The 23,275-nt window shown below is 42.0% G+C and overlaps 1 protein-coding gene across 4 annotated transcripts; it reads right to left on the bottom strand.

Moving 5' to 3' along the window:
* Positions 1–1,205: 1,205 nt before the first annotated feature.
* On the bottom strand, positions 1,206–22,753 carry dync1li2 (dynein, cytoplasmic 1, light intermediate chain 2). 4 transcript variants are annotated; one of them, XM_021585898.2, is made up of 13 exons: positions 22,605–22,753; positions 21,802–21,875; positions 21,510–21,626; positions 21,183–21,413; positions 14,336–14,502; positions 9,869–9,962; positions 7,994–8,129; positions 6,873–6,984; positions 6,710–6,769; positions 6,121–6,165; positions 5,845–5,962; positions 5,077–5,205; positions 1,206–4,430 (listed from the first exon to the last, which is right to left on the bottom strand). In XM_021585898.2, the coding sequence occupies exons 1-13, from the start codon at positions 22,697–22,699 to the stop codon at positions 4,327–4,329; spliced, it is 1,482 nt and encodes a 493-aa protein (XP_021441573.2). In that variant the 5' UTR covers positions 22,700–22,753; the 3' UTR covers positions 1,206–4,326. The 4 variants fall into 4 exon arrangements, with proteins under 4 accessions (XP_021441573.2, XP_021441576.2, XP_021441574.2 ...); XM_021585901.2 differs by having other exon boundaries at positions 1,206–4,425; XM_021585899.2 differs by having other exon boundaries at positions 5,077–5,199.
* Positions 22,754–23,275: the final 522 nt, after the last annotated feature.

The following is a 23,275-nucleotide window of genomic DNA, read 5'->3' as shown; positions in this document are numbered from 1 at the left end:
TTCTGGTTGGTTCTGCACGCACCGAAAACACCTATTCATGGAGTTGGAGAAACAGGCGAGCTACATTCCGCTCCTTTGTGATACTTATGTAAATAACAAAAATCCATCATGGCCAGAATAAACGAGACATGCCGTTTTTACACCATGGCGTTGGTAGCCAAAAGTTCTGAGCTGAAATACAAATTATGTTACGGTTGCTGTACATGTAAAGTCTTCGCCCAAAAAAACGGCACATTCCTGTATGCACACGCTTTAAAACGTATTTAAATGCTTGAAAACGCCCATCGGATATAGTAACTTCTGGTAGTTTAGGGCCCGGGGGCAGTCTTTACTATCCCCGTGGATCTAATTGTAAATAGTGAAGTGCTTTCCCGATGTGTGTATCATCGTTCGTCGATAGATACTGCGTAGGTTTGCCCATGCCATGCAGGGCGCGGAGTGGTGGTCTATGATCGTGACGTGCAGGTGTACACTGATGACGCTTTGGCAGGTAGGCCCCATCATCTCTATGGCTAGGCCTACTGTATAGTGTTTGCAATAGTAGCCCGATTACTGTAACATATTACAGTATTCTGTTCATCCACTATGCAGTGGTCGTTTGGAGTGGACAATAGATACCACTAGGCTACAAATCTCCAAAACAGGCCAATCAACATACATGATTCAGAACAGGCAAAACAAATATGCTCCGACTTTTTAAAAAGGAGTACCAGTAGTCATAAAATAACCATTGGCTACATTACTTACTCTGACCATCAAAGTAAGTCATGTCTACTAAAAGTGACAGACATTTAAAAATAAAAAATTAAAGACTGATCACTATCATCTGTTCAGCGCCAACGTCTACTTTGGGTGGGTTTGGATGTAGGGCAAGAACAAAAGAATTGCACTTAAGTGTCCTACTGTCTGAAAAAACACTGCACTGCCATCTCATGGTCAAGGTCAATTTGAAAACCTAAGTACTACAGAGTATGGACCCTGAAAATCACTTGTTAACATGGGACAAGTTAGCAGGGTGATACTTTTATTGCACTTCCATTCACTTGCTACTCAGTCACAACCAGTAGGTTGAGGGGTTTGATAAAATGACTAACCAATATGTACCCATTGGTGTCACTTCTAGAATTCACACTGAATACCAGTACATTAAAACCGCAAAACAGAGCAATATTCACCATGGATTTTACTTGCCTTCTAGACACACATTATCATGATTTGAGACAAAGGGATACAAAAAGGTAACAAAAGTCTGGATTCTTTGTTTTATTGAAGCCAGGGCTGACAGACACTTTTCCTTATCTTTGTCGGCACAAAAAGCGAGATACCACATGGCTGCATCACGTTAAAGCCATACAATCACACGGAATATGTCCAGGGCACAAACACAGTACTCCATGTGGTTAAAATATTTTTATATCCTGAATAAAAAGGACTGGAAGCAAAAGCTTTTAAATCTCCTATATGTGTATATTTTCAAGGGCTGAAGGCATAGCACTAAGATGATGTATAGAGAAAAAAAAATGATATCCAATCATCAAAAACTTGCAATTTGGAAATCAAGCAGCGTGATGTACTAGCCAAACATACAAATGCCTGTTTGGCTAATGCAGATGTATAGTAACTATGTGGAGACAAACATCAGAGGAGTGAACTAGTTCATGAATTTCTAGGCTGTTACCACCCTAAAGATATCTGTCCTATATCATTTACGCATAGTAATGCTTGCAAACAGCAACCATTGTTGTGCAGAAAAATCTAACAGAAAAATACCAAGGAGATGCACTGCAATGGACAGGTGTACCAGAAATGCACATGAAAAACTAAGGAGCTTTGACAGACATTTTAGTTTATTTGGATATTTTCTTAAAATCTCCAAAAAAAAGTCTAGCTTTAAAAGTCTGGAGCAGATTTGACTGCCAGGGACATGTTCGTTATACTGCTAATCCCCAAAATATGAATGCAATATTAAGTACATCATACTTGTAATTCATCAATACACGCTCTAAGCAGGCAGGTAGAAGAGTATGCATTCTCTAGTTTAAACAATAACATCTGGGGGTTCACTACAACTCTCCCAATGAAAGTGATTATTTCAACGTAAGATTAATACTCCTTCCTGGCTGTCACAATATTGTGCTTGAATTTCAGCAACAGATCTTAGATGCAAATTTCTGCCCAATGAAGATATAAAAAGAAAAGAAAAATGGAATCAAAATCCAGCCAGTTCTTATTCTTACAACAGATTCGTTAACACAAAATAAAGTAGACTGCACACCTCTAGGTCTTGTATTTTTTTTCCCTTGCAGAGTAAAAAAAAGTTAGCCTGGCAACTCAAGTAAGTATATGGACCACCTTAGAATGTACTTTGGAATGACAGGTGTTCCACGCAGGGCCAGGGGAGATGGTCACCTGGGAATCAAACCAGACTATTCTACACAAACAGAACACACTGATTGCTGCATCTTTGGTTCCAGGTTCCAATTCTATGTAGTTTCCGTTGTTGTTATAGGTGGTTTTAAAAGCCAAGTAGCTGCTCTTACAGTTTATTAAACCAATGTTACAATTGCTGATCTGCAAATTAACCATAGCTAAGACTGTAGGTAGATTTGAGGGTGATCATCTAGTTATTTGTGATTAATCAAATAATCTTACGATTTTTTACAAATGATTTGATATGGTACAGTAGAGTGGATGTAACTAACAAAAACATTGGCAGAACTAGGACAATTAAAAAAAAACTACTAAGGACACAAGTAAAGGCTGATAATATTGACTAAGATCTACCCTGAGTGAAGGCAGGGTGCACAGATGTACAAATTGTGAACTGTATGTACACTGAAGGCAAAAAGTCAACATTGCAAATGGGCACTGAAGATTACACAAAAGATCTGTGGACATTGCAATTTCCTACTGGGCCACGATTTTTACACCGACATGTAGAAATCGGGAATGTTTAACCTGACCTGCCATACAGCTTGTATAAAAACATTTGAAACTGAAAAAGAACAGAGCTAAATTTCCTTTTTAAGGATAACCCATTTAATTAAAACCGTAGTATTTGATTTCCATATGATTTGGCCATGCAAGTGAGTGGTTTAAACCATGCAAGTGTTCATCTGGGGGACACAAATACTCTAAACTTGTGGTTGCTTCTAAAAATGTGCATCTAGATCTCTCTCAATATTACTCAAGTGAACAATGTCAGCTACATTTCTTTTGAAACCTTATGCAAAGACCACAGACTTGTTATACAAAAAAAATTAACAAAATAAATTACTTGAAATGACCAAATGGACAACTTTTTGCCGTTGGTGGTACAGTGCATTTCCTCTTTAAGTAGACAAGCAGCTCCACTATGACACAAACAGTTACTGTGCCAGGCACTTGGGAGTTATAGTAGGAAAGATGCTGCCCCCAAAACACCTCTAGCCAAAGGAGTGTTCCTTGCTAACTCTACACTTGCCAATCCCAACAATGCTCATTTTATCCCAGACATTTCTTCACAATCTTGTGAAAAAATTGCATTTTTGTACAAAATAAGACCAAAAGCTTGAATTGCAATTTCGTTGATATTTACAGAATCCTTAGATGACTAGTTGGACCTGCCATTTTGTGGGCAGGCCACTGTTTGCTATCAGCTATCTGTATTTGTCACATTAGTGTCATGACATCAGTGGAGTTTAATATGTTATGAGATATAGCTATCTAAACCCTTTACTAAATCGCAAACAGTGCAGAAAAAAAATAGAAAATAACAATTTTTTTATATATAAATACACCAGTATCATATCTCTAACCTTTTCTTTTTTTTTGTACATACTACATACGCTTGCAAGTATTTCATTTTTTTTTAAATGAATATATTTAAGGTTTAATTGTTCTTATCACAACCGCTTTCCTTCCATAAGATTAGCTGAACAAGAGGCCGCAGCACTTTTCCACTCTTTAAGCTTGTGAGGGAGGGTGTATCCCCTAGCTAACGGAGGGCTCGCTGACCAGGGGATTTGGCTGCCCCCCAAGAAGTGTGCACGCATTACTGAACCGGACATCCCTTGCAAAAAAAAACAAAAAAAACAATTACAATTGAAGTAATAAGGATAGATACAGCCAAGTACTCAACTTCCTCCTCCTCCAAACCTCCACCTTTTGTTCTTTCCCCATCTTACCAAAATAACCAAAAATATCTGATCGCATCTCAAATTCATTTGGCAAAACTACTGTCTGCTGACTGATATAAACATTGGGAATTTGGTCATATTTAGTTTTTTTATGCTTGTGTGTGTTTGTTTTCCAGAGTATTTGCAGTGGACAATGCTGTTGTTGCGTTCACGCTTCGTTCTCTGTCGGTGTGTTAGCTGTAACCATGGAGTCCGGTTTGCGAGTCATTCTATCCAACTCTGCCTGGACGTCAGTCAAAACCGGCTTCTGCCCTTGGAAAATAAAACAGAGAAGAGAAAGTAATATCCTGTAGCTTCTGTGCCTGTACTAGAAATACGACATTGACTGTTATGGCCAGGCCAGCAAGCGGAAGGAAACTGATGAGATGTGGCCCCATGCTAAATTACTTCAGTTGCATCACATGACAGGTGCACACATGCAAAACCAATCATAAGACACTAAAAAAACATTCCATGCATATTCTTTCAGTTTTATGTCATTAACCGAACGAGGCCAGTAGGACACAAAGGCCACGCAAGTATGCTGGGACAATGGGTTAATTACAACTTCATACTGAATGGACAAACAAAAATGAGAGATGAGCAGTGAGCGTTGGTATGTGTTTGGTGTCATTTAGGGTGGTTTTATGACATTTTGCAGCCAGACAATGATACATCGTTAACAACTGTTGTCCCATGCATACAGGCCTTTCACCAGTTCCTCCAGTGGCAGAGGAGTCGAGTGGAACACTTCCCCTCCTCTAGGACCTGCCAAGAACTCCCTTTTCACCCTCTCTTTCTCTCAGGTTCTAGGGGTAAACTTCCAGACAACAGCATGGTCCAAAGGCAACAACATGAGGCAGTTAAACCAGAGAGAAGCCAGTGACGCCCTGGAGGGCCAGGCCAGAGGAGACCTTACCTGTTTTCTTGACTGATCCTGGAGATCCTGCTCCCGCAGCTCCAGTGCCTGGACTCCCAGGGGACCCAGTCTTTTTACTCAAAAGGCTGTTAAAGAAGTTGGCCAGCACTCCCTCGTTTGCTGCTGCTCCTTAGACACAAACACATGAAACGAGCATCCCTTAGGATCACAACCATGAGATTTAAAAAGGAGAGATCTATTTCTTCCATACAATTCAGGCACGCAACAGTTATTCCTGTATGATCACGGTATTCATAATTTCATCATAAAAAATAAAAAAACATGAGCACACACAGCATCATACTTTAACTGGAACACGATTTACATAATTCAATTCGATGCAGATGCATTCCTAGAGGATTAACTGTCCGTTTTCATATAGCGTATCCAATTCCTTTCCTCCCCACATGTCCTTGCCAACACCAACCAACTACAGGGTAGGGGTTACAGGTCTCAATTAAATTTGGCTTAATTTAAGCGGATCTATTCACACCGGTATGCACAGCTCCACCACTGAGCTTAATGGAGAAAATGTCAATATTTCTCCCCAAGCAAGGCCAGCGGAGGGAGGACTGCAGGAATCCATTGTTTATGGAATTATTTCAATAGCTACCTCAGGGGGGCAGTGGTTACACAGCAGTCACACACTTCCAATACCCAAATTAAGTGTTGCCCAAATGACTGCCAGTTCTCATACAACAGTTTCCATGATGCTCTGTAAAAATACAAAATAAAGGGTGGGCAGTAAGTTCCAGTGTTCCAACTTACCCTTCATGTTGGGGTCAGGTTTCTTGACCGCGGTCATTGGCGAGACGCTGGCCACGTTGGTAGGGCCTGTACGGCCAGTGGGTCGAGGCGAGCCAGAAGCGGTCCGTCCAGGAGATTCCTGAAACACAGACAGAAGACAGAGAGCAGAGTACAGTTGAGGCAATTCAAATTAATCATGGCTCCTATTGATGAAATGATTGTCATCCAACACTTATTTGTCAAGAAAAAGTGGCCATGAAAAAAAGAAGAAAGTGTGGTTGATGTTTTCACACTTACTGTTGAACCTCTTGTTGGTGTGGCAGGCTGCTTGGCCAGCAAAGACTTCAGAACAGACAAAAATAAAAATTATGTGAATTCCATTTTCACTGAAATAATTGGGCCCCATAAAATTCAGCATTTTTATCTTATATTTTACAACCCTCATAACATTCCCAGAAACACTTTCTTCCATCACAGATTATGGGCATAGTAGAAAAACATTGCATGGATGGATACTGGTAGCTTGATCTAACAGGGACTGACTGAAGCCCAGTACAAAAAGGAAGCGCTCTTCGCCCTAAGGCAACCACGTGATCTCTCAGAAACAACACCCTTTCAACCAATTAGGCTAAAGCCCTTGATGTTCTCAGACTCCAGATTGGCCCGGGAGGAAGTACAGAATAGGAACCTCAGGTTTTGAAGCTTGGGAAATGCTAATAAAATTAAACTGGCTCCACTATCCACAATCATAGCTTTGAACAAAACCAATCATTTTATTCTCAGCTCACCACCATCTAGTGTGCATCTTTAGAAGAGGAGAGAACGTGGAATTGCAACCATGAAAGGCAACCCAGAACTGTGCGATCTAGAATGTAAACAAACATACCTGTTGCTTCATAAGGAACACCTGCTCGTCCTCCGCGTTGACCTCCTTATCATGAACCAGCTGGAGAGAGAAGGCATGAATGTCCAACCAAGGGAGATGCATAAGGGACATTTGTCAAATGTCCTAGTCATGTCTCTTATCCGTAGAAGTCTCATGATCCTACCTTTCGTACTGGAGGCTTCATGATGAAGTCTTCAAAGGGGTCTTCAGGTCTCACCGTTGTGAAATTTTCATGCAGAATTGCAATCTTCTTCTCATTGTCCCATCCAGATGGACTAGGAAAAGGAAAACAGTTTTGTTTGGTACTCGAGCACTGACCAATAGTTTGTTACAATAACCATCAATGACAATACACGTTCATATAACTTCAGAACTCTCCACCAGTCATATCTGGGGGGCAGGTATCCTAGTGTTTAAGAGCATTGGGCCAGTAACCAAAAGTTAGCTGGTTTTAATCCCAGAGCCAACTAGGTGAAAAATCGATGCGCCCTTGAGCAAGGCACTTAACCCCAATTGCTCCTGTTAGTCGCTCTGGATAAGCATGTGTGCTAAATTAGTGGTTCTGAAACTGTGGGGTTGTGCGAGGGGTCGGCGGGGGAGGCACAGGCACACACACACACACGGGTTCCCCCCCCAAAATGTTAACATTTATAAATGTTCAAAAAAAATTAAACCCAGTCCAGCTCTAAGCTTAATTTTGAAAGTTGTAATAGTAGAATGCACAAGGTGCAATTTCACAATTGGGTAGTGCATCATCAGTTCCTCTTGTCATGTTAGTCATTGCATACCTTAGAGAGCCATTTATAACTTGTCAGAAATGTCCAGTTCAACTAGCCAATGTCAGCTAACATTCTTTAAATTTAGTTTCTTTTAGCCCATAGATATTGTATTTTTTTTGTCACTCAAATACCCACAAAAACACAGACATGGCAAAACGTATAGAATTGCATTTTTTTTAAATTTAAAACGGCAAAATGTTCTTTGCACCACATAAAATGTGCAGAACTGTTGAAACGTTTGTGTCATGAACAGTAATTGTGCCCATAGAAATAGACGTGGGGTGCGTGCAGGCAGAGCATGGGATGTTCCCCAATGCAGGAAGGGGGCGTGTTAGTTCATTACATTTGAATGGATTCTTGCATTTTCTGCCATTGTGTTGCCACTTTGTACATTGAACTGTTCCGTCTTTTTTGTTTGAGGCCATCAAAAGGCCAAATCACAAGATGAAAAATAATTACCTCAATACGTGGGCACCTAACAGAGCATAACTGAGCATTCACTTACATCAAAATAGCATCCTTCTCCACCACTAAGGCAGGCGTGGTGAACTGGAAGTCATATATTTTGTGCACTATGTATTTATATAGGAGGTCCATGTTCTTCTCCTCTTTGACAGAGGTGTAAATCAATGCAGCTCCATCTGTCAGGTGGGTTTAAGGAACATGCAGACATGATAGGGCACAAAACTAAATAAAACACTTACAGTTGAAGTAAGAAGTTTACATAAACTTGTTTTTCATGACTCCAACCTAAGTGTTTCAACCACTCCACAAATGTCTTGTTAACAAACTATAGTTTTGTCAAGTCGGTTAGGACATCTACTTTGTGCATGACAAGTAATTTTTCCAAAAAAAGTTTAGACAGATTATGTCATTTATCATTCACTGTATCACAATTCCAGTGGGTCAGAAGTTTACATACACTAAGTTGACTGTGCCTTTAAACAGCTTGGAAAATTCAAGAAAATGATGTCATGGCTTTAAAAGCTTCTGATAGGCTAATTGACATAATTTGAGTCGTGGAGGTGTACCTGTGGATGTATTTCAAGGCCTACCTTCAAACTCAGTGCCTCTTTGCTTGACGTCATGAGAAAATCTAAAGAAATCAGCCAAGACCTCAGAAAAGAAAAATGCAGACCTCAACAAGTCTGGTTCATCCAAGGGAGCAATTTCTAAATGCCTGAAGATACCACGTTAATCTGTACAAACAATAGTACGCAAGTATAAACACCATGGGACCACGCAGCCGTCATACCGCTCAGGAAGGAGGCGCGTTCTGCCTCCTAGAGATGAACGTACTTTAGTGCGAAATGTGCAAATCAATCCCAGAACAGCAAAAGACCTTGTGAAGATGCTGGAGGAAACAGGTACAAAAGTATCTATTCCCACAGTAAAACAAGTCCTATATCGACATATCCTGAAAGGCCGCTCAGCAAGGAAGGAGCCACTGCTCCAAAACCGCCATAAAACAGCCAGACTACGGTTTGCAACTGCACATGGGGACAAAGACCGTACTTTTTGGAGAAATGTCCTCTGGTCTGATGAAACAAAAAAGGAACTGTTTGGCCATAATGACCATCGTTATGTTTGGAGGAAAACGGGGCAGGCTTGCAATCTGAAGAACACCATCCCAACCATGAAGCACGGGGTGGCAGCATCATGTTGTGGGGGTGCTTTGCTGCAGGAGGGAATGGTGCACTTCACAAAATAGATGGCATCACGAGGAAGGAAGATTGTGGATATATTGAAGCAACATCTCAAGACATCAGCCAGGAAGTTAAAGCTTGGTCGCAATTGGTTCTTCCAATTGGACAATGACCCCAAGCATACTTCCAAGTTGTGGCAAAATGGCTTAAGGACAACAAAGTCAAGGTATTGGAGTGGCCGTCACAAAGCCCTGACCTCAATCCTATAGAAAATTTGAAAAGGCGTGTGCGAGCAAGGAGGCCTACAAACCTGACTCAGTTACACCAGATCTGTCAGGAGGAATGGGCCAAAATTCACCTAACTTATTGTGGGAAGCTTGTAGAAGGCTACCCGAAACATGACACAAGTTAAACAATTTAAAGGCAATGCTATCAAATACTAAATTGAGTGTATGTAAACTTCTGACCCACTGGGAATGTGATGAAAGAAATAAAAGCGGAAATAAAAATCTCTCAATTATTCTGACATTTCACATTCTTAAAATAAAGTGGTGATCCTAACTGACCTTAGACAGGGAATGTTTACTAGGATTAAATGTCAGGAATGGTAAAAAACTGAGTTTAAATGTATTTCGCTATGGTGTATGTCCATTTCCGACTTCAACTGTATAATTTTGCATCTATGGTGGGGCCTGTCATTCTAAGGGAGAGTTGTGTTTGAGTGGAAAGGATACACTGTAAGCAGAATCGTCGGATGTGGGACTGGATGAAGTCGAAGTGCTCCTCTCGGAAGTCGTGCTCTTTCTCTAAAACACTGACTGCATCACACTGTGGAGAGAGATATCATTGTAACACTGTACATAGCCATAATGACATTTGAAGTGTCTCTATTCCTTTTAAACTTGTGAGTGTAACCTTTACTGTTTAGATTTTGTTTATTTCACTTTATCTATTTCTCTTGCTTTGGCAATGTAAACATATGTTTCCCATGCCAATAAAGCCCTTTGAATTTAACTGACAGAGAAAGAGCGAGGAAGAGAGCAAAGTAGACGGCAATTAGGCTACAACTGGAGCAAGTAAACCATACCTTCCCGAGGGACATAAAAATGACTCGCCTTAGCTCAAGCTTAGCTCACTTCGCCATGCCTCCCTTTCAGTCTCAGACCCTCCCTCACTTCCGCTCTCCTCCCCTCTGCTCCACTCGCTTGCAAGTTCCCCTCCTCACTCCCTCCGGGAAGGAGCAGTAAGACCCTGCAGGCAGGCCCCACCCAGTCTCTCACACACACACATATATACAATTCCCCACAGTGACCACAAGATGGTAACCTTGACAACAACAAGGCTGACTGGCTGAGCATGACTCAGGGAATGCCAGGCTAGCTACTTCCTGAAATAAAAAAAAATGGCAGTAGCAAAGACAGCAGGCCTGGTTAAGTATGCAGGAGCCCTTCATTAAATATACATACCCAAGTGCCACACTCAGTGGGACTTAAAGGGATATTTTGCCATTTGAGCAGAGATTCTTCATCTACTTCCCCAGAGTCAGATGAACTTGTGGATACCATTTTTCTATGTCTCTGTGTCCAGTATGAAGGAAGTTAGAGGTAGTTTTGAGAGCCAATGCTAACTAGCATTAGCACAATGACATAATTAATTTAGAAAATACAGCAAATGGCCACCCGAGTGGCGCAGCGGTCTAAGGCACTGCATCGCAGTGTTGTGGTGTCACTACAGCCTGGGGTTCGACCGGCTGTGTCACAACCTGCCGTGAACGGGAGTCCCATAGGGTGGCGCACAATTGGCCCAGTGTCATCCGGGTTAGGAGAGAGTTTGGCCAGAAGGGCTTCACTTGGCTCACCACGCTCTAGCGACTCTTTGTAGCGAGCCGGGCAACTGCAGGCTGACCTCGGTCGACAGTTGAACGGTGTTTCCTCCAACACATTGGTGCGGCTGGCTTTTGGGTTAAGCAAGCGGATGTTAAGGGCGGTTTTGCGGGTCATGTTTCGGAGGACGCATGACTCGACCTTCACCTCTCCCGAGCCTGTTGGGGAGTTGCAGCGGAGCCAAGACAGTAATATCACGAAATTGGGGCGAAAACGGGGTAAAATTGCAAAAACAAAACAAATGAAAGAAAGAAAAAGAAAATAGAGCAAATAGTCTGAAAATATGGAACACGTAATGACAGCAGACTAAGACATACCACACTTCAAATCCACTATATCCATATGTATCGTGCCTGAAGAAAGGACACTTCACTAATGCTCTGAGAGTATATTCAACAAACTGCACTAAAGACCCATATGAATTCCCCGGGAGTGAAATAAGCCTTTCCTCCCTAAAGGCAGAAAATAAATAGAAAAACAGTGAGCAGTGAAAAGAATACATTCACTCGTCCTCATCATGACTAGCATGTGAAGTACTGATGACTGACAACATTGTGTTCTTTTAAAGCAGCCATTTGCCAGAAGCTCATGGACATGGAACAATGTGGTGCTTTCAAGGGCTGAAGATGCTGCCTCACGGGCAACACTAAAAACCAGCAACTCGAGACGGGAGATGATCAGGCACCAACCATGAAATGGACTGCCAGAGTGGAGCGTCAATGGTGTACTAGTTAGTTGTGGGCCCATGAAGAATCTGAGGATCAGTGTTATTTAAATCTTTCAGTACAAAACCTGTCTATTAATTTGAAAACTGGTGCCTAAATATGGCAGGCTACTTCTTTCAGGTACCTACAGTACCAGTCAAAAGTTTGGGCACAAACTTACAAGGGTTTTTATTTTTACTATTGTCTACATTGTAAAATAATAGTGAATACATCTACTATTATTAACTATTAAATAACACATATGGAATCATGTAGTAACCAAAAAAAAGTGCTAAATCAAAATATAATTGAGATTGTTCAAAGTAGCCACCCTTTGCCTTGACAACATTGCACACTCTTGGCAGGCATTCTCTCAACCAGCTTCACCTGGAATGCTTTTCCAACAGTGTTGAAGGAGTTCCCATATATGCTGAGCACTTGGCTGCTTTTCCTTCACCTCTGTGATCCAACTCATCCCAAACCATCTCAATAGGGTTGAGATCATGTGGATTGTGGATCCCAGGTTATCTAAAGCAGCACCCCATCACTCTCCTCCTTGGTCAAATAGCCCTTACACAGCCTGGAGATGCGTTTTGGGTTATTGTCCTGTTGAAAAACAAATGACAGTCCCACTAAGCGCAAACCATATGTGATGGCAAACCAAACCAGATGCATCCCTGCAGCCATGCTGGTTAAGTGTGCCCTGATTCTAAATAAATAACTGACAGCATCACCAGCAAACACCGCCACACCATCAGAACTCGTCATCGAAGCTTCACGGTGGGAACGACACATGCGGAGATCATCCGTTCACCTACTCTGCGTCTCACAAAGACAAATCTAATTTGGATTTATCAGACCAAAAGATTGCTGCAAAGAAACATTTGACCATGAAGGCCTGATTCACGCAGTCTCCTCTGAATAGTTGATGTTGAGATGTGTCAGTTATTTGAACTCTGCGAAGCATTTATTTAGGCTGCAATCTGAGGTGCAGTTACAGTAACTCTAATGAACCTCTGCAGCAGAGGTAACTCTGGGTCTTCCTTTCCCGTGGCGGTCCTCATGGAGGTTTTTGCAACTGCACTTGGAAGAAACTTTCAATGTTCTTAAAATTTTCCAAACTGACCGAACATGTCTTAACCTTTTGTAACTAGGGGGCAGTATTTTCATTTTTGGATGAAAAACGTTCCCGTTTTAAACGGGATATTTTGTCACGACAAGATGCTCGACTATGCATAACATTGACAGCTTTGGATAGAAAACACTGACGTTTCCAAAACTGCAAAGATATTGTCTGTGAGTGCAACAGAACTGATGTTACAGGCGAAACCCAGATAAAAGTCCAATCAGGAAGTGCCCCATATTTTGAAAGCGCTGCATGCCAGTGACTCCTTATATGGCTGTGAATGGGCTACGAATGAGCTTACGCTTTCTACGTATTCCCCAAGGTGTCTACAGCATTGTGACGTCTTTTTACACATTTATGTTGAAGAATAGCCGTAAGGGACCACATTGAGAAAGTGGTCACATGATGGCTCCCGCAGAAAATCTTGCGTAAAGTACAGAAGTAGCCATTTTTCCAATCGCTTCTTACGAGAAACCAATTGTCCCGGTGGATATTTTATCGAATAGATAAGTGAAAAACACCTTGAGGATTGATTCTAAACAACGTTTGCCATGTTTCTGTCGATATTATGGAGCTAATTTGGAAAAAAGTTTGCCGTTGTAGTGACCGCATTTTCCGGTCGATTTCTCAGCCAAACGAGAAGAACAAACGGAGCTATTTCGCCTACAAAAATAATATTTTGGGAAAAAAGGAACATTTGCTATCTAACTGGGAGTCTCGTGAGTGAAAACATCCGAAGTTCTTCAAAGGTAATGATTTAATTTGATTGCTTTTAATGCTATGCTAGGCTATGATAAACTTACACAAATGCTTGTCTAGCGTTGGCTGTAAAACATATTTTGAAAATCTGAGATGACAGTGTGATTAACAAAAGGCTAAGCTGTGTCTCAATATATTTCACTTGTGATTTTCATTAATAGGAACATTTTCTAGGGATATTTATGTCCGCTGCGTTATGCTAATTAGTTTGAGGCAATGATTATGCTCCCGGATCCGGGATGGGTAGTATCAAGAAGTTTAAAGTAATGGACTGTCATTTCTCTTTGATTATTTGAGCTGTTCTTGCCATAATATAGACTTGGTCTTTTACCAAACAGGGCTATCTTCTCTATACCACCCCTACCTTGTCACAACACAACTGATTGGCTCAACTGCATTAAGGGAAGAAATTTCACAGATTAAATTATAACAAGGCATACCTGTTAATTGAAATGCATTCCAGGTGACTACCTCATGAAGCTGGTTGAGAGAATGCCAAGAGTGTGCAAAGCTGTCATCAAAGCAAATGGTAGCTATTTGAAGAATCTCAAATATAATTAGATTTGTTAAACACTTTTTTGGTTACTACATGGATTCCACTATTGATGTCTTCACTATTATTCTACAATGTAAAACAAATAGTCCAAATAAAGAAAAACCCTTGAATGCGTAGGTGTGTCCAAACTTTTAACTGGTACTGTATATTTCAACCAGACAGCCTCAACTTACCTTTGTGCAAACTATTAGCACTGGAATGCCCAGGTTGTGTGTGAGTACGTTTTCCCCGAGCGGTAGCACCACGCCCTCGTCATCCCCCCCTGCTGGGGGAGCCCGTCTCTGGGGAGAGGCTGGATCGGCTCCCTCCGGCTCTGTGTACTCCTGGAAAGCCTTCACCACTGTGGGGCAAACAGGGGATGGCCACATTGGTTAGGCCAGTCGCAATGCACCTTTTTCATTTGGAGGATCAATAATCTTTACAAGATTTATTAAACACAGGTTGTATAGAGTAGAGGTCGACCGATTAATTGGAATGGCCAACAATCGGAAATCGGTATTTTTGGACACCGATTTGGGTCTCTTTTTTTTAACACCTTTATTTAACTAGGCAAGTCAGTTAAGAACACATTCTTATTTTCAATGACGGCCTAGGAACAGTGGGTTAACTGCCTTGATCAGGGGCAGAACGACAGATGTTTACCTTGTCAGCTCGGGGATTCAATCTTGCAACCTTACAGTTAACTAGCCCAACGCTCTAACCACCTGCCTCATTGCACTCCACAAGGAGCCTGCCTGTTACGCGAATGCAGTAAGCCAAGGTAAGTTGCTAGCTAGCATTAACTTAACTTGTAAAAAACAATCAATCATAATCACTAGTTATAATTACACATAGTTGATATTACTAGTTTATCTAGCGTGTCCTGCGTTGCATATAATCGATGCGGTGCGTATTTGTGAAAAAGGACTGTCCTTGCTCCAATGTGTACCTAACCATAAACATCAATGCCTTTCTTAAAATCAATACACAGAAGTATATATTTTTAAACCTGCATATTTAGCTAAAAGAAATCCAGGTTAGCAGGTAATATTAACCAGGTGAAATTGTGTCACTTCTCTTGCTTTCATTGCACGCAGAGTCAGGGTATATGCAACAGTTTTCCGTATTTCACTGAAAGAATAAACGTCTTGTTTTCGAGATGGTAGTTTCCGGATTTGACCATATTAATGACCTAAGGCTCGTATTTCTGTGTGTTATTATGTTACAATTAAGCCTATGATTTGATAGAGCAGTCTGACTGAGCGATGGTTGGCACCAGCAGGCTCGTAAGCATTCATTCAAACAGCATTTTCGTGCGTTTTGCCAGCAGCTCTTCGCAATGCTTCAAGCCTATCAACTCCCGAGATTAGGCTGGTGTAACCGATGTGAAATGGCTCGCTAGTTCGCAGGGTGAGCGCTAATAGCGTTTCAAACGTCACTTGATCTGAGACTTGGAGTAGTTGTTCCCCTTGATCTGCAAGGGTAACGCTGCTTCGAGGGTGGCTGTTGTCGATGTGTTCCTGGTTCGAGCTCAGGTAGGAGCGAGGAGAGGGACGGAAGCTATACTGTTACACTGGCAATAGTAAGGTGCCTATAAGAACATCCAATAGTCAAAGGTATATGAAATACAAATGGTATTGAGAGAAATAGTCCTACAATTCCTATAATAACTACAACCTAAAAGTTCTTACCTGAGAGTATTGAAGACTCATGTTAAAAGGAACCACCAGCTTTCATATGTTCTCATGTTCTGAGCAAGGAACTTAAACGTTAGCTTTTTTACATGGCACATATTGCACTTTTACTTTCTTCTCCAACACTTTGTTTTTGCATTATTTAAACATGTTTCATTATTTATTTGAGGCTAATTTGATTTTATTATATTATATTAAGTTAAAATAAGTGTTCAGTATTGTTGTAATTGTCATTATTACAAATAAATAAATATATTTTTAAAAATCGTCCGATTAATCGGTATCGGCTTTTTTTGGTCCTCCAATAAATCAGTATCGGCGTTGAAAAATAATAATCGGTCGACCTCTAGTATAGAGAGCATATATTTTCTTCTGATTGAAATAAAGTATACAGGACAGCATCACAAATGGGTACTCCATAACTAGGGCCCTGAGTTTTTATTTTAAATTTTACCCCTTTTTCTCCCCAATTTCGTGGTATCCAATTGTTTTAGTAGCTACTATCTTGTCTCATCGCTACAACTCCCGTACAGGCTCGGGAGAGACGAAGGTTGAAAGTCATGCGCCCTCCGATAAACAAGCCGCACTGCTTCTTAACACAGTGCGCATCCAACCGGGAAGCCAGCCACACCAACGTGTCGGAGGAAACACTGTGCACCTGGCAACCTTGGTTAGCGTACACTGCGCCCGACCCGCCACAGGAGTCGCTGGTGCGCGATGAGACAAGGATATCCCTACCGGCCAAGCCCTCCCTAACCCGGACGACGCTAGGCCAATTGTGCGTCGCCCCAAGGACCTCCCGGTCGCAGCCAGTTGCGACAGAGCCTGGGCGCAAACCCAGGGTCTCTGGTGGCTCAGCTGGCGCTGCAGTACAGCACCCTTAACCACTTTGCCACCCGGGAGGGGACCTGAGTTTTTAAAGACCAAGTGACCTGACATGGAGTAAATGCAGTCCCTGTTCCCCCGGACCCAGCCATTCTCACTGAGCTCCAGAACTCGCTGCACCATGTCTATAGAGACATTAGCTGATCTGACAGCCGCTCCTCTCCTGCCTGCTCCACTACCCAGACTGGAGAATAACTCCCAATGTGTTTTACACACATAACTAACCGTCTGCCTTAGTCAAGCAGACAACAGCCCATCCGTCATCTAGCTATTCATGCCACTGTGCGCTGTTAACTCCAACTAAACAGAATATCAATGACAATTAGCTTCTCCTGGACTTTCTACAGGACTCAACCCTAGAGACTGTAGTTGGTAGATATGTAAACAAGCGCAAAAGCTTTCAGAATGACTCGCTAAGCTTTTAGTACGACTTGCTAATATATTTACACTCCAAAGAGCTTAACTAACATGATGGATCCATATATTGCTACAGCAAAATAAAACAAAGGCTAGGTCTATTTCGGTATAAAGGAGAAGCATAACTCCCAATAGGGCACTGCTGCAGGCATCTGTGCTGGCAGTCTGTCCCCTGTATGCATCCCAGAACAGCAGCTGTGAGCAGTGGTCTGGGAAGGCACTTCCCCTTCCTCAGGAACCTTAGGAATGTGGTTACGGCTAACCCAGAGAGCCAATGCTGCTATAGCACTTCCCTCCCACCAGGAACAGAACAACCCTTAGGGTGCTGGGCTGCCTGGCCTGGGCCCTGTGATGTAAACTCCAGCTGATTGGGAACAGGGATGGGATCAGACTCCCTGTTCAGGCTCTGATCTGTGCCAGCTAAAGCTACAGGGGGCCAGCAGAGCCTAGACGCAACAGTCTCAACTAACAAAGACAAACCAAAAGATGCAAATGTGCAATTGCCCTAGTGTAACACTACGGCATTTACTCTCTTGGACAAACAATTGTCTCCAAAGAACTCAAATAACTGGGTGTACAAAAAAATGCCTGGCTCACATTGTGTTCTTCAAGGAAAACATTCTTAGGCAAGCACTTCTCAGCCATTGAGCTTTGTTTTTTTCTCCTTGGATATTTTGGTAGACTGCCTTGGTGGGAGTGACATACATAGCTTAGGCCTACATTTCTTACATAACCCGGCTGAGCAGCAAAACATCTTTAGTAAGGTAATAACAGCAAAGTGCCTGTCAGAAAGGTGCAGTGGTCACACTTCTAGCCTTCATCTGTACAGTTATGAATCCAGATTTCTCATCATTCAGACACCACATCGTCCATCGTTCAACTTTGCCCACTTAACCGTTCCAGTACAAACATGGGTGGGGCCAAATAGCTTTACAGTATAAGTATTAGCCTAGATATGATAATGATCAATTTGAAGCGTAATTTCCATTTTTGTTCCCTGCGGGACCCTACAGCTTTGTGGCGTTATAATGCAGAGACATATTCCTGAATCCTGATAATGACAGTTGTTAATAAAAAAACTGTTGATCTGTGTTATTTCAGTGCATGATACAGCAAGGAATGGTTCTGCTACAGAGCACCACCAAGCTGCTCCAGTTTCAACTGAGCCAGAACGTCCTGCACACTCGATATCCCTTCCATGCTTAGACTCAATCTGGTGTCAGAAGAAACCATGACGCAACACTGCTGTAAGGGCGCCTGGACACCCCTCCTCCCTTTTAGATATGTCGCACTAGTCTGACATGTGCAGTGATGACATCATTACCGACATCCTGAAAGGTGAACACTGTCTGGATGATATGCTACTCCGCTAGATTGGAAAGATGTAAATGTTTGTGGGTGGGAGTGTATTCAACAAAAAAGTTTAGCAGGGCGCATATGCCAGCCTGGCTACCTGTGTTGGATATCAGCAAACACCACTTGCCAAAATCAGGCCTCCACTATTGAACAAAGTAAAACTTATTTACTAGTACAACACAATCCACAATGAAAAACAAGGCTTGACAACTATGCAAAGGCTTTCCTCCCAATATTGAGAAAGAAAATTCAAACCATGTCTTCATCTATCAAAATTATGTAATTTAGCCTACAGTATAGATTCAGTAAATCACTGATTATTGGTCCAGTAGAAGCGTTCAGATTACGCAAAATATTCAATATTTGTGTAGAATGCAGTAATGTGCTACGTTACCTCAAAGGTTTTTTGCCTACAGAAACATCATCCTTCTGCCACTTCCCCTTTCACACATTTTAGTTTGTAAACAGTTAGGCCTAGTGGTTCTCCAATCATAAACCTGACACTTAAGCCCAGAGTAGTCATAGGCCTACAGTTGAATGATGACAAAAACAATAGTGAACCTATCCACTGGGATTATTTGAGCACATTAAACATGGCATTGGTTTAATTTTGGATTGCAAAAATCAAACCAATCTCTAAAGCATCTCCAAGTAGAGTAACCTTCAGACAGCCTGCTCAAGAGAACCTCAGATAACCCCCGGCTCTTGTAAGAGCATGCAACTTCAGAGCACAAAAGAGCACTTCATGATAATTTCTAAAATTATCAGGAGGGAGCATTCAGTACATAAGACAGTGATCAACAGACTAGGCTTTTAGTCATCATGACTGAACACAGCTGATAATCATGGGCCTTTCTGATGACCTACAAACTACCATGACCATGAGTAATTTTATAATTCAGTGTCTGCTTTCTACTGCCATTCCCTTTAGTTTAAATGAAAAACCAGCCAGCATCCAAACTGTAGCCTAAATGTGTTATGTAAGCACAGCATACATACAATCTCGTTGGCTCTGTCCTGGGGATGTTCACTATGCTGCAGACACTTGCCAAATAAAACCCATATCAGCTCCACAAGCATCTCGCAACATAAAGGGAAGCAATATTAGCCTTGGTTTCTCAAATGATTGCCTCGCCTGGTTCACCAACTACTTCTCTGATAGAGTTCAGTGTGTCAAATCTGAGGGTCTGTTGTCCGGACCTCTGGCAGTCTCTATGGGGGTGCCACAGGGTTCAATTCTTGGACCGACTCTCTTCTCTGTATACATCAATGAGGTCGCTCTTGCTGCTGGTGAGTCTCTGATCCACCTCTACGCAGACGACACCATTCTGTATACTTCCGGCCCTTCTTTGGACACTGTGTTAACAACCCTCCAGGCAAGCTTCAATGCCATACAACTCTCCTTCCGTGGCCTCCAACTGCTCTTAAATACAAGTAAAACTAAATGCATGCTCTTCAACCGATCACTACCTGCACCTACCCGCCTGTCCAACATCACTACTCTGGACGGCTCTGACTTAGAATACGTGGACAACTACAAATACTTAGGTGTCTGGTTAGACTGTAAACTCTCCTTCCAGACCCATATCAAACATCTCCAATCCAAAGTTAAATCTAGAATTGGCTTCCTATTTCGCAACAAAGCATCCTTCACTCATGCTGCCAAACATACCCTTGTAAAACTGACCATCCTACCAATCCTCGACTTTGGCGATGTAATTTACAAAATAGCCTCCAATACCCTACTCAACAAACTGGATGCAGTCTATCACAGTGCAATCCGTTTTGTCACCAAAGCCCCATACACTACCCACCATTGCGACCTGTACGCTCTCGTTGGCTGGCCCTCGCTTCATACTCGTCGCCAAACCCACTGGCTCCATGTCATCTACAAGACCCTGCTAGGTAAAGTCCCCCCTTATCTCAGCTCGCTGGTCACCATAGCATCTCCCACCTGTAGCACACGCTCCAGCAGGTATATCTCTCTAGTCACCCCCAAAACCAATTCTTTCTTTGGCCGCCTCTCTTTCCAGTTCTCTGCTGCCAATGACTGGAACGAACTACAAAAATCTCTGAAACTGGAAACTCTTATCTCCCTCACTAGCTTTAAGCACCAACTGTCAGAGCAGCTCACAGATTACTGCACCTGTACATAGCCCACATATAATTTAGCCCTATCAACTACCTCTTTCCCAACTGTATTTAATTTATTTATTTATTTTGCTCCTTTGCACCCCATTATTTTTATTTCTACTTTGCACATTCTTCCATTGCAAAACTACCATTCCAGTGTTTTACTTGCTATATTGTATTTACCTTGCCACCAAGGCCTTTTTTTGCCTTTACCTCCCTTCTCACCTCATTTGCTCACATTGTATATAGACTTGTTTATACTTTATTATTGACTGTATGTTTGTTTTACTCCATGTGTAACTCTGTGTTGTTGTATCTGTCGAACTGCTTTGCTTTATCTTGGCCAGGTCGCAATTGTAAATGAGAACTTGTTCTCAACTTGCCTACCTGGTTAAATAAAGGTAAAATAAAAAAATAAAAAAAATTATCACCACCTCTACTGTCTGATTGCCAAACAAACACAGCTAAATGTTGGGACTAGCCTTCGCTTGGACAATCGTCCTCACAGACACTGTCGCAGCAGCCAAGGTGAAGTAGATGATTCAGCACTACTTACTCCTCTGCTCCATCTCTCTCATCTCCTCCGGCGGGATCTTGAGCTTGTCCACATGATCACGCAGCACGCTGGCCCACTTCTGGAGCGACTCCATGATGGTCCAGGGTCTTGACATGTCTGCCACAAACACTGCCAAGCTGTCGTTCAGCGACTCTGCTGTCATTGCAAACTTTAGCAGGCCTTTGTGATACAAGTCCCCATCCAGGATCCACACGTTACAGCGTGTAAGGTCTGCCAATATTCAGAGATTTACAGTCACGCAAAAAATAACATGTAGCCTAACCCATGTACAGTTGTATTCTTTTGCCACTGGAACAGGGAACTTACCATCTATGTCCTCATCGTGGACGTTCAGATACAGATACTCCAGGCCTCTTCCTTTCTTATTGTGCTCTGCTCCTTGGAGTTTTGCCATAATCGTTGTCTTTCCTGACCCATCCTCACCTGAAACATTTCCGCACAAACGGGTTATTGTCATGTTATTGTTATGATTTGGTTTATTTGACTGAAGACAACATTTATTATCTGTATAATGTTAAATGCAACCTCTCCTGAAAATAAGCTACTTCTCCCTTTTGATGTGATTACAAGTTACTGAAGGCTATGGATTTACACTTACCAAACACCAATATGTTCTTCCCGGATGGCAACTTAGAACTTGAACGTGTTGAAACCTCACTGAGAATTGAAGTCCTGAAGGGAATAACAATGCATTTAGTTTGCTTGCTTGCTATCACATTATACAATTAAGTAGCCTAGGCTTAACACATAGCCTACTGGTAGGTGTCTGTCTGCATGTCTGTCTTGCCACCAAGACCGTTACCTAAGTTAGGCTAATTAGCGTAACAAGTGATAGCTATCTTGTCGAATGAGCTTTTGAGTGTCAGCTGTCACTGATCATACATTGCTAGCTAGATCGTTTCTTAATTTGGAATATTTTATAAAATAAGTTTGACTGGCTTGGCAATATTATAGCATAGCTAGTTATGTAGTTGTAACTATCAAGGAACACAAATTATTGTGGCTACGGGGCTAGCTGGAAAGCAAGCTAGTTAACGTCACATTATTTGGTCCTGCACAATCAGACGACAATAACTTGGCTAGTTAACGCGCCTGTTATTAGTATTGATTTGGAGTGGATATTGGTTAGCTTGCCTAGTTAGCTATAAGGTTGGTTGGTTCGTTTGTTATTGAAACTGGTTAGTTATGTAGCCACACTAACTAAAGCAAAATGTTGTAGCTGAACGAATGTTTGCTATCGTAACTACAGTACGCGTTAGCAATAACGTTAACTGTTTTGAAGGCATCCGGGACCGTTTTGATGAGAGCACCCGGCAGTGACAAAGCACATTAAACAAGTTAGTAAAAAGCTTTTCCGTTACAGAAAATAGCACATTGTAAATCACGAGTACTTGAACTTGCCATAGGTTTTGTCCTTCCTCGTCTTCGTTGCTATTTTCCATAGTGTCGCCTGCCCCGGCTGCGCCCAGGAACTTATTCTCCAGAACGGGAGCCATCTTCTTTCTACAGCCACAAAGAGAGAGGCGCGACTTGGGCGCCCTAGGACCTTGTTAAAACTGTGTGCACCCGATTTACACCGCAACAAATCCCGGAATACGGCTCATCATTGATGGTTCAAAATCTATAGCTAAACAACACAGAGGCGTATGATACCTGCCACATCTTGCTATCAGATACAGACAAAGGGTCAATGCTGATGATAACTTATGGTTATGATACTCAATGCCTCACTATTTTCTGTGACCCAATCAAAATATCTGAAGTGGGCTAGTGTACAATATTTTGCGCATACTAAACCCAGTACACCGACAACTCAGTAGCCTCCTTCCAAAAACTACATCTGATTATATCATGATGATTTGCTCAATGATTTACTGTAATCATGAAAGGGGGGAAAAATAAGACAAAGAAAAACAACACGTTACCATGAAAGTGTTGTGTACGCTAATTGTGATCAGGCATAATAACAGCGCGCTCAGTACGCGTTGGCTTGCATGATGTCATCCTGCAAGGCTGACTGACTTATTTTTAATATTGGGCATTGTACACTTAACAACTGGTCCAGGATCAGT

This window comes from Oncorhynchus mykiss, chromosome 26 (assembly GCF_013265735.2).
Source record: "Oncorhynchus mykiss isolate Arlee chromosome 26, USDA_OmykA_1.1, whole genome shotgun sequence".
Taxonomy (NCBI): domain Eukaryota; kingdom Metazoa; phylum Chordata; class Actinopteri; order Salmoniformes; family Salmonidae; genus Oncorhynchus; species Oncorhynchus mykiss.
This window is presented reverse-complemented; position numbering and strand designations above follow the sequence as displayed.